This window comes from Triticum dicoccoides, chromosome 2A (genome assembly GCF_002162155.2).
Source record: "Triticum dicoccoides isolate Atlit2015 ecotype Zavitan chromosome 2A, WEW_v2.0, whole genome shotgun sequence".
NCBI lineage: Eukaryota > Viridiplantae > Streptophyta > Magnoliopsida > Poales > Poaceae > Triticum > Triticum dicoccoides.
The window spans coordinates 580,190,748-580,202,148 of record NC_041382.1 but is presented as its reverse complement, the minus strand read 5'-3'; the positions used below and the strand labels follow the sequence as shown (position 1 = coordinate 580,202,148).

The following is an 11,401-nucleotide window of genomic DNA, read 5'->3' as shown; positions in this document are numbered from 1 at the left end:
CTGTCTGCTACACTGTTCCAACTCCACTGGCATAAGTTCCATTCATGTCATTTAACATTGCTGGTGCACTTTCAATACGTGAACAGAAAAAGTGCTCTCTTTTTACCACTTACACTTCAAAATTTTGATTGTTACTACAAGTCCGGTCATGTGATATAATATAAATAATTTGACGGTTAAGAAGGCGCTAGGATTCTTTGTACGGGCAAAGACTTTCTTGTCCAACCTATCAATACATTGTGTCTAGGCCACTAGGCAGAAGCATGCATGGCTAGTAATAGCTTGAACACAAATGTAAAGGAAAACCTCCTGGGGTAAAGACCATAGATAAGAAAGTTAGCATTTGTTATATTTTTCTATTCCATTGAACACACAGGTAGCTAATTCGAGCGACAAACTAACAAGTTATGAGATAAATCTCGCTTCATTTAGAAACTTAAGCCACGTTCATCTTTCTCTTCTTGCACGCGATGCTATTATGAGTAAAATGATTTACGAGGAATTATAGCCAAAAAATGACTATTTTGTTTTTGTGCACATCATCTATTTTGTGCACATTATGTAACCTGCTATCATTTTTTTCGGCACTAATCAACGGGAGGAGGAACAATGGCCGGGCGAAGAGAATCAAAGGGGCGAGAGCAATGACAATGATGAGTACAGTTTATGTAATTAACACTATGAAGATAAAGCATCAGTGGCTCAATACTCTTTGTAGTCCAATAAATGTCCAACGGTGTGTTGTACTTACAGCAGGACTTTTGGTCCTAATTTATTGTCGCCAAACAGATGCGTACTATATCACTCTACGTTGGAGGAGTGTATTCAACAACAGCAATTCATTTCATCCAATTATATGCACGAATCTTTAGACAGCAGTGCAACGACGGAGATTTCAATGAGCGTAGTCGCCGAGTGCTCTTAGTTCGCGTCCGAGTAAGCAGCCGCTTTAGACAAACAACGTTACAGCGGCGGCCTCAATCCGTGATGGATAAGTCTGTGTACTAGGGTCCTTGTGGGGCTGCAGCACATGGTCCTTGTGGCAGTTAGGAGGATAAAGTCCTGGACCATCAAGGACTGACTGTTAGGATAGAGTTCTGTTCTTGACCATCAAGGACTGTCAGTTAGCATCTTAGACTAGCATCTTAGACTAGCATCTTAGACTGGCATCTTAGCAGCATCTTAGCATATGCCTTGGCTGGCTAGCAGCCTATAAATATGTATCCCCAACCCCTCAGGTTGGCATGGCATTGTGTGAGAAATAAACCAACGAAAATTGTCCCAACTCTCCTAGTGTCATCCACATCTATCAATGCTCAGGCTGAAAGGTCTAACAAGTGGTATCAGAGCCTCGTTAACCTGCACCCTGAGCATTTCCTATGAGCAGCCCAAGTCGGTAGCAGCAGCTGCTCCGTCTGCCTCTGGTTACCTTCCTCCCTCCGGACTGTCGAGCAGCAGCTCGTCTTCATCAGCCTCCTCTTCACGCAACAGCCCCCCTGCAGCGAGCCATGTCTGCAGGTCGCTCTCAGCACACGGCTACCTCGAGCATGCGGTGCCGGCAAGAGGCCGAGCGCGCCGTGGCAGAGGAGCGTGAGCGAGCGGCTGTAGCAGCGGCTGCTGCGGCGGCAAGAGTGTCGAGGCTGGCTGCAGCGGAGCTGGCAGCAGCCAGAGCGGAGGTAGAAGCAACCAGGGCGGAGGTAGAAGCAGCAGCAGCAGCAGAAGCAGCCCGTGAGGCTACGGCGGATGCCAAGGCACTCCGCGGCAGCCCTGGCAGCTCCAGCAGCTCCGCGCCTGCGGACGACGGCGCCGACGCAGATCGCGCCAAAGTGGCGCAGGAGCGGACGGCGCAGTGGGCAGCCGAGCACGCCCGCGCTCCAGGTGGAGGCGCGCACCGCGACGGCGGCTGCAACGACCAGGACCGCGGCCTCTACGAGGTCCGGACTGTGGTCAGGGATGTTGTTCCAGTGTTGGGTGGCCTACCCTCACTAAAACCAACTACGTCGAGTGGGCCGGGATCATGAAGGTCAGGCTCCAGGTGCGGCGCATGTGGGAGGCAGTCCAGGACAGCAACGTCGACCACCTAGAGGATCGACGGGCGCTGGACGCCCTCATCGCCGCAGTCCCGCCCGAGATGCAGTTCTCGCTTTCCAACAAGCGGACTGCCAAGGAGGCTTGGGACGCCATCGCCGCAGCACGCATCGGCAGCGACCGTGCTCGCAAGTCCACCCTGCAGGCACTTCGTAAGGAGTGGGAGAACCTGGGCTTCAAGCCAGGTGAGGACGTTGATGACTTTGCTCTCCGTCTCAACACTCTGTTGCAGAAGATGGTGAAGTTTGGCGATGCCACCTACATCGAGGAGAGAGCTGTCGAGAAGCTTTTTCGGTGCATTCCCGAGAAGTACAAGCAGATGGCTCGCTCGATCGAGTCGTTGCTGGACCTCTCCACGATGACGATCGAGGAGGCGATAGGTCGACTCAAGGTCGTCGACACCGACGAGCCACAGCCCCCCTCGGGGCCCGTCACCACCGGCGGGAAGCTGCTCCTAACTCGGGAGCAGTGGGATCCCAGCCTTGGTGACAAGAAGAAGGGGGAGCCTTCCTCCTCGACGGGCGGCCGCAAGCGTGGCAAGCAGCGTAAGGCGCGAAGAGGCCCCCCGGGCAGGGCACAAGGACGTGCCGAAGGTGACGCCCGCGGAGGCGCCAAGGACGGCGCCGCTGGCAAGCCCAGGCCGGCACAAGACAACAGTTGCCACAACTGTGGCCGGTTTGGCCATTGGGCCAATGAGTGTCGGCAACCACGACAAGGCCAGGCTCACGTCGCACAGGCGAAGGAGGAGGAGACGGCTCTGTTCATGGCGCATGCAAGCATTGAGCTACCCTCGGCGACTCCAGTCGCAAAGGCTTTCATCCACCTCGATGAGCCAAAAGCACATGCTCTTCTCGGCGATGGCTCCGGGAAGGACAAGGCTACGAGGTGGTGCCTCGACACCGGCGCCACCCACCACATGACCGGTCGAAGGGAATTCTTCGCCGAGCTCGACTCCGATGCGCGAGGCTCCGTCAAGTTCGGGGATGCCTCCGCTGTGGAGATAAAGGGCGTCGGCTCCGTCATCTTCACCACCAAGATGGGAGAGCACCGGCTGCTCACCGGTGTCTACTACATCCCCGCGCTAAGGAATTCCATCATCAGCTTGGGACAGCTGGATGAGAACGGCTCACGCGTGCTGATTGAGCATGGGGTCCTACGCATCTGGGATCGCCAGCGTCGCCTTCTCGCCAAGGTGCCCAGAGGTGAAAATCGACTCTACGTCCTTGATGTGCAGGTGGCACAACCGGTCTGTCTCGCTGTCCGTCGAGACGACGAGGCGTGGCAGTGGCATGAGCGCTTTGGGCACCTTCACTTTGAGGCCCTAAAGCGTCTAAGTGCCAAGGAGATGGTGCGAGGCCTGCCATGCCTCGACCATGTGGAGCAGTTCTGCGACATCTGCGTACTGACAAAGCAGAGACGACTCCCCTTTCCCCAACAGGCGATTTTTCGGGCTAAGGAGAAGCTGGAGCTCGTGCACGGAGACCTGTGCGGCCCGGTGACGCCAGCCACACCAGGAGGTCGACGCTACTTCCTGCTGCTCGTCGACGATCTCTCCCGCTACATGTGGGTGATGATCCTCGGCAGTAAGGGAGAAGCGGCGGACGCCATCAGGCGCGCGCAGGTTGGTGTGGAGGCGGAGAGCGGCCGCAAATTGCGCGTGTTGCGCACTGACAACGGCGGCGAGTTCACGGCGGTTGAATTCGCGTCGTACTGCGCCGATGAGGGCATCCAGCGCCACTACTCCGCGCCGTACAGCCCGCAGCAAAACGGCGTCGTCGAGCGGCGCAACCAGACGGTTGTGGGGATGGCTCGGGCTCTCCTCAAGCAGAGAGGGATGCCGGCTGTCTTCTGGGGAGAGGCGGTGCTAACGGCCGTCTACATCCTCAACCGCTCTCCTACTAAGGCACTCGACGGCAGAACTCCGTACGAGGCCTGGCATGGGCGGAAGCCGGCGGTCTCTCATTTGCGGGTCTTTGGCTGCCTTGCGTTCGCCAAGGAGCTCGGCCACATCGGCAAGCTCGACGACAGGAGCACTCCGGGAGTCTTCATCGGCTACGCGGAGGGCTCAAAGGCCTACCGCATCCTCGACCCAAAGACACAACGTGTGCGCACAGCGCGAGACGTCGTGTTCAACGAAGGGCGAGGGTGGCAATGGGACAAGGCGGTGGACGACGGCTCGACGCCGACGTATGACGACTTCATTGTCGAGTACGCTCACTTCAAGGAAGCTGGGGGAGCAAGCAGCTCCTCTTCACCGGGCACGTCTACCCCGGCCCCCAAAACTACATCGACTCCGGCGCCTGCTACACCGACGACACCACAACCGGCGACGCCGCATACTCCAGCCCCGGCGGTCGCCACTCCGGGCTCGTCTTCATCAACACCAGCTCACGCAGAGCACAACCCGATGAAGTTCGCTTCCCCGCTCACTCACGACGAGGAGCGGGTCGACGCATGGTATGGAGGCGAACCGCTGCGGTACCGTACGATGGATAATGTGCTCGGCGACCAGCCGGTGCCAGGACTGGTTCCACGTGACCTGGAGGCGCAGCTACAGCTCGTGTGTGAAGACGGCGAACCACGGTCCTTTGCAGAGGCCGAGAGAGACGCGGCATGGCGCGCCGCGATGAAGTTGGAGATGGATGCGGTCGAGCAAAACCGCACCTGGGAGCTTGCTGATCTCCCTCGAGGTCACCGCCCAATCACCCTTAAGTGGGTGTTCAAGCTGAAGAGGGATGGAGCCGGCGCCATCATCAAGCACAAGGCTCGTTTGGTGGCCCGAGGCTTCTTGCAGCAGGAAGGAGTCGACTTCGACGACGCTTTCGCTCCCGTGGCACGGATGGAGTCCGTGCGACTTCTCCTTGCGCTGGCTGCCCAGGAGGGCTGGCGTGTCCACCACATGGACGTTAAGTCGGCATTCCTCAACGGCGACTTGAAGGAGGAAGTCTACGTGCATCAGCCACCGGGGTTTACGATTCCCGGCCAGGAGGGCAAGGTGCTCCGCCTGCGCAAGGCTCTCTATGGCCTGCGGCAGGCACCCAGGGCGTGGAACGCCAAGCTGGACTCCACGCTGAAGAAGATGGGTTTCGAGCAGAGCCCGCATGAGGCTGCCGTCTACCGACGGGGGAGTGGAGGAAATGCCCTGCTGGTGGGCGTCTACGTTGACGACCTGGTGATCACCGGCACCAAAGATGCAGAGGTGGCGGCGTTCAAGGAAGACATGAAGGCCACGTTCCAGATGAGTGACCTGGGGCTCCTCTCCTTCTATCTAGGGATTGAGGTGCACCAGGACCACTCCGGGATCGCGCTTCGACAGTCCGCCTACGCCAAGCGCATCGTTGAGCTAGCTGGGCTCACCGACTGCCATCCAGCTCTCACTCCGATGGAGGAGAGGCTGAAACTAAGCCGCGACAGCACGACGGAGGAAGTGGATGCTACACAGTACCGACGCCTTGTGGGGAGCCTTCGCTACCTCACTCACACACGGCCGGACTTGGCATTCTCCGTCGGCTATGTCAGTCGGTTCATGGAGCGACCAACGTCGGAACACCAGCAGGCAGTGAAGAGGATCGTCCGCTACATAGCAGGGACCCTCGACCACGGCCTCCACTACCCTAGGTGTCCTGGGGCGGCACACTTCGTCGGGTACAGCGACAGCGACCACGCCGGCGACATCGACACCAGCAAGAGCACGAGCGGGATCCTCCTCTTCCTCGGCAAGTGTCTCGTGAGCTGGCAATCAGTCAAGCAGCAGGTGGTGGCCCTGTCCAGCTGTGAGGCTGAGTACATAGCGGCCTCCACCGCCTGCACTCAGGCGCTCTGGCTTGCTCGACTGCTTGGTGATCTTCTCGTTCAAGACACCAAAACGGTGCAGCTCCTGGTGGACAGCAAGTCCGCCCTGGCCCTGGCAAAGAACCCCGTGTTCCACGAACGGAGCAAGCACATCCGACTGAGGTATCACTTCATCCGCAGCTGTGTGGAAGAAGGGAGCATCGAGGCGAGCTACATCAACACCAAGGATCAGCTCGCAGACCTGCTCACCAAGCCCCTTGGGAGGGTCAAGTTCCTCGAACTTTGCTCCAGGATTGGGATGATTCAACTCTCCCACAAGACGACGTACAAGATTTAGGGGGAGAATGATGGATAAATCTGTATACTAGGGTCCTTGTGGGGCTGCAGCACATGATCCTTGTGGCAGTTAGGAGGATAAAGTCCTGGACCATCAAGGACTGGCTGTTAGGATAGAGTTCTGTTCTTGACCATCAAGGACTGTCAGTTAGCATCTTAGACTAGCATCTTAGACTGGCATCTTAGCAGCATCCTAGCATATGCCTTGGCTGGCTAGCAGCCTATAAATATGTATCCCCAACCCCTGAGGTTGGCATGGCATTGTGTGAGAAATAAACCAACGAAAATTGTCCCAACTCTTCTAGTGTCATCCACATCTATCAATGCTCATGCTGAAAAGTCTAACAATCCGCACCACCACGCCCCCGCGACAACAGTTTGCCATGGCGTCGCTCCAAGCTCCCGAGCTCTTGGCATGTCTCCTCGTCGTCGTCGCCACCCTCCTCCTCCTCCTCAAGCAACTGCTCGCGCCGAGCAAGAGACGCTCCGCCTCGGCCTCGGCCTCACCCTCCCTCCCGCGCCCGAGGGGCCTGCCCCTCATCGGCAACCTCCACCAGCTCGGCGCGCTCCCGCACGACTCCCTCGCCGCGCTCGCCGTCAAGCACGACGCGCCTCTCATGCTGCTCCGCCTCGGCTCCGTGCCGACGCTCGTCGTCTCCTCCGCCGACGCGGCACGCGCCGCGTTCCAGCACAACGACCGCGCCATGTCCGGCCGCCCGGCGCTCTACGCGGCCGCCAGGTTCTCCTACGGCCTGCAGAACATCTCCTTCGCGCCGTCGGAAGGCGCCTTCTGGCGCGCCGCGCGCCGCGCGTGCCTGTCCGAGCTCCTCGGCGCCCCGCGGGTGCGCGGGTTCCGCGAGGCCAGGGAGGGCGAGGCCGCCGCGCTCGTCGCCGCCGTGGCCGACGCGTCCGGCGCCGGCGGTGCCGTGGACCTGAGCGGGCTTCTCCTCGCCGCGAGCAACAAGATCGTGCGACGTGTCGCCTTCGGCGGCGACGACGGCGGCGAAGGTGGCGCGGAGGCGAGTGCTGTCCTCAAGGAGACGCAGAGGCTTCTTGGTGCTTTCTGGGTCGCCGACTACGTGCCGTGGCTCGGGTGGCTGGACGCGCCGCGTGGCCTGCGGGGGCGTCTGGAGCGGAACTTCCACCAGCTCGACGCGTTCTACGAGAGCGTGATCGACAGTCACCTCAAACGGCGAGCATCCTCCTCCGCCGACGAGGAGGAGGACTTGGTCGACGTGCTCCTCCGCCTGCACGCCGACCCGGCTCACCGGAGCACGTTCAGCAGTCGCGACCAGATCAAAGGCATCCTCACGGTACATACTCGTGCACTTGAATAAGAACAAATACACACGCACACAAGCATTTCGTTGAAAATTCTGGCTTTTACGTATCTTTGAAGGACATGTTCATTGCCGGGACCGACACGTCGGCGGCGACGGTGGAATGGACGATGACGGAGCTGGTCAACCACCCGGGCATCCTCGCCAAGGCGCAGGACGAGGTGCGCAGCGTGGTCGGCGACAGCGGCATGGTCCGGGAGCCCGACCTCCCGGGGCTCAGCTACCTGAAGCTGGTCATCAAGGAGTCCATGAGGCTGCACCCGCCGGTGCCGCTCCTGGTGCCCCGGGAGACCACCGAGCCATGCACGATCCACGGCTGCGAGATACCGGCCGGGACGCGGGTGCTCGTCAACGCGAAGGCCATCGGCGCGCACGCCGGCGCGTGGGGCGCCGACGCGGCGCAGTTCGTCCCCGAGCGGCATGAGCGCGGCGGGGACCTCGGCGACTCCAAGCCGTGGCACGACAGCTTCGCGCTGGTGCCGTTCGGGATCGGGCGGAGGAGCTGCCCCGGCGTGCACTTCGCGACGGCCGTGGTGGAGCTGCTGCTGGCCAACCTGCTCTTCTCCTTTGACTGGAGCGCGCCGCTCGGCAAGCTGGACGCTGAGGAGGAGAACGGGTTGACCGTGTACAGGAAGAACCCTCTCATGCTGTTCGCGAAACCACGGCGATGCGTGTAGTACGATGTTGTGATCTATGTGCAGCAAATAAGTGACTTTTGGTCAAATTTATTCATTATCTTGAAACAGTCAACATTATCAGTTTTGCTGTTTTGAAATACTAACAGATCCATCCGACCTAAACATTAAAGTACAAAAGAAACGATAACATTTTATTTTTTTTATCGGACATCTGCCAATGTCGACAGAGATATTTATAAGATGATTGAGCTGTATACGATTGCATTTGATAGTAACTTTGCGAGATTGAGAATGAGCGGCTGTGTTGTCTCTATGCAAGCGTCCAAACATATGTAGGAGCAACTCTAGCACGTCTTAGGGTCCTGATTGATGTAATGAAACCGATGATTTTAGCCGAAAAGGTCGTCCTAGCAGGGTTGCACACGTCGGAAGCGTCTATGACCGACGGTGTCGACCTTGATGTCGTCGGCCTGTTGATGATGAAGAGAAGTAGAAGTTGAAATTTGGAAAATAAATATGTAATCAATGACATGGGTCCAATATGTAATAAAACTATGAAGGTTGAGATATGGCGAATCGGATTTTGCACGTTGCATGTCCAGCCTCGAAAAGCATATGGAATGCGCTTCATATTAGGATCAATATATCGACAAGAGGGAGAGGGTGAATGAGAGAATCTATGGAATTCTTCGAAAACATAAAATACTCTAGGAAATAGAAGAATAAGGGAGTATGAAACAGTAATACAAAGGCAAATTAAAACAGGAAAATCAATACCGATAACTTAGCATGCGGCTCAAAACTCCCGTGGAAGGAGCATAAGAGTGCGGGCAAGTAAAATGGCTAATTGATAGAACAGATACTCAAGTCTAACAAACAAGCAAATGCACTTGAGAATTGCTAGACAGAGTACAAAGCTAAGCATCGAGATATGCAGCGGAATAGATAGACGCATGCAAAGTCTTGACAACAATCACGAAGAAAGATATAAGGGGGAAAGCTTTGAAGCACAGAGAAACTACTAAAAGTAAAGCAGTGCGAAGAAATAGAACTCATTTCCTCAGAGAAGACAACACAATGTGTTCACCCAGTTCAAGTTGGTGCCACAACTCTATGTCTGGTTGGAAAGGCAGAGCCACAACTCTAAGTACACGAAAGTTCTCGCCTTCTTCTCCCTGAGCTAAGTTCTTCGGAACCCTCCCAATAACTCGTGGTGGATCTTGATGTGATCTCCGGACTTTCACATACATGTTCTTCGACAGTCTGGATGCTCTTGAACTTGACTCATAGCCGTCTAGAACTCTAGATGCTGCTCATTCCTCAAGAGTGAAATGTCTTAGTTCAGCTTTGATTCTCTAGTGATGCTCAATCACTTAATAGTTTTAGGTTATGGGGGATTTTTCGTCACTTAGGATTCTCTCTATCTCTTTGGAGGGATGGGTTGCTAAGACAAGACTTGTCAGTTTTCACACATGGTAGCCAACTGCAAATGGTTGGAGGCAGGTAGCTATTTATAGTCCGCGAGTGAACCCAAATTCTTCAATTGTTCCACATAATTTTTAGGGGTCATATGCTTTGGTTCAACCAAATCCTCATGGACTTTCGCCTGTGTATACACACAAACACATTATTTCCTTAATTGTTTTATCATTAATCATCCAAAACCTCAAAGGGGTACTAGATGCACTTTCACATATGCAATATAACAACTATGAACATGGCAACTATGATGGAGTTAGGCCACCTCGTAGGGTTCGGTGTTACTTACAACCATCGAGGGCTTGCTTTCACCTTCCCTCTGACCCGATGATCGCCCACATCTTTCGTGCTTCCACGACGTGGTCATTGTGTGATGGCAACTCATGTCATTTTTGGATTGATCATTAGATCGACGGGAAGTCCGTCTCGGAGCTTGCACCCCCGGGTTTTTCCATCATCCCCAAGAAAAGATGGAAAAAGACCGCACAATGTGTGAGGGCTTGTCGGAATGTGCTTGGTTCCACACATCCACGGTGCAATTGGGTCTGGCGCACTTGTGCAATACGTGGAGCTTTGGCATCGTCGTCACCCCCTTTCCCCCTTAGGGGGGAGGGTGACAGGCTGCGTTGGTGGTGGACTGATTCCGTCCAGTTAGTGCTATCTACCCCTTTTTTAGGGCTCGACTCGCGATCAAATTTGGTAGCTTTCTTGGAAGATTTGGGCGTCGCTGCACATCAAGGTCTTCACATGGCCTGCCCTTTAGGATTAGTGTTGTATGGCGGATCGCCTTGCCCGTCGTGGGCTTCCTCATGATGACTTCTGCATCCTCTACAATTAGGTTCAGAAAGATATGCAACACCTTCTTGTTGGATGCCCCTTATCTTGCCAGGTCTGGCATGAGGTGCTCTTCTGGTGTCCGTCCACAACCACTCTACCGAGATCGAAAACCGTCTTATCTGACTGGTGGGCCACCACATGTGCGCTCGCCCCTTGAGGGCACCGTGGGGGTACCTCCACTCTCATTCTACTCACTATAGTGGATTTTAAAGCACCATAATGGGTGCATCTTTGATGGGTAGCGATCCTCCGGCACTCGCCGTGTGCAAGGCATTCAGGAAGACACATGCTAGTAGAGTAAGGCCGACGCCAAAGGGATCTCCAGAATGCTCCAGGAGAGTTGTTAGTTGTTTTTTTGGGCTGAGCACTCCATGTCTCTCCTGCTAAGGTTATCATAATCACATTGTCTAGTGTACGTGTATCGTGATGGCTACCCTTCCCCATGTCTCTTATTACTTCTACTATCAATCAAATGATACGCAAGCTTTGCGTACTCACATTGTTTTGAATATGTATTGTGTTGAATTGTTTTTCGAAAAGTTGCTACATATTCCTATATTATCTTTTTGAAGTGGCGCGTCGGCCAAGAGAGCGTCGCCCGCTACATGCCCGGCTGAACACGCCTTGTCGCGGCATTCAACCGGCTTTAGACTGCCCCACCTACCTCTATTGAACCCGCGCGTGTGCCGAGAAACCTACTCTGGTCACACTTCCATCCGCTAGCCGGCCGGCATTAAACACAACGCCAGTTGGCTCCTCTTGTCCACCCGCTATTTAAACGAGGCCAGACGCCAGGCAAGAACCGCATCACATCTCCGCTCCCCGTCTCTTCCTTGCACCATATTCTGCACACTCTCCATGGCATCCAGCGAGGAGGAAGAGAGGTTCTCC

The 11,401-nt window shown here is 55.6% G+C and overlaps 1 protein-coding gene across 1 annotated transcript; it reads left to right on the top strand.

The window, feature by feature from the left end:
- Positions 1-6,495: 6,495 nt before the first annotated feature.
- LOC119355493 (cytochrome P450 71A9-like) lies at positions 6,496-8,306 on the top strand. The gene is made up of 2 exons (XM_037622303.1): positions 6,496-7,529; positions 7,616-8,306. Exons 1-2 carry the CDS (start codon positions 6,540-6,542, stop codon positions 8,231-8,233), a joined length of 1,608 nt encoding a protein of 535 aa, XP_037478200.1. The 5' UTR covers positions 6,496-6,539; the 3' UTR covers positions 8,234-8,306.
- The last annotated feature ends 3,095 nt before the right edge of the window (positions 8,307-11,401 follow it).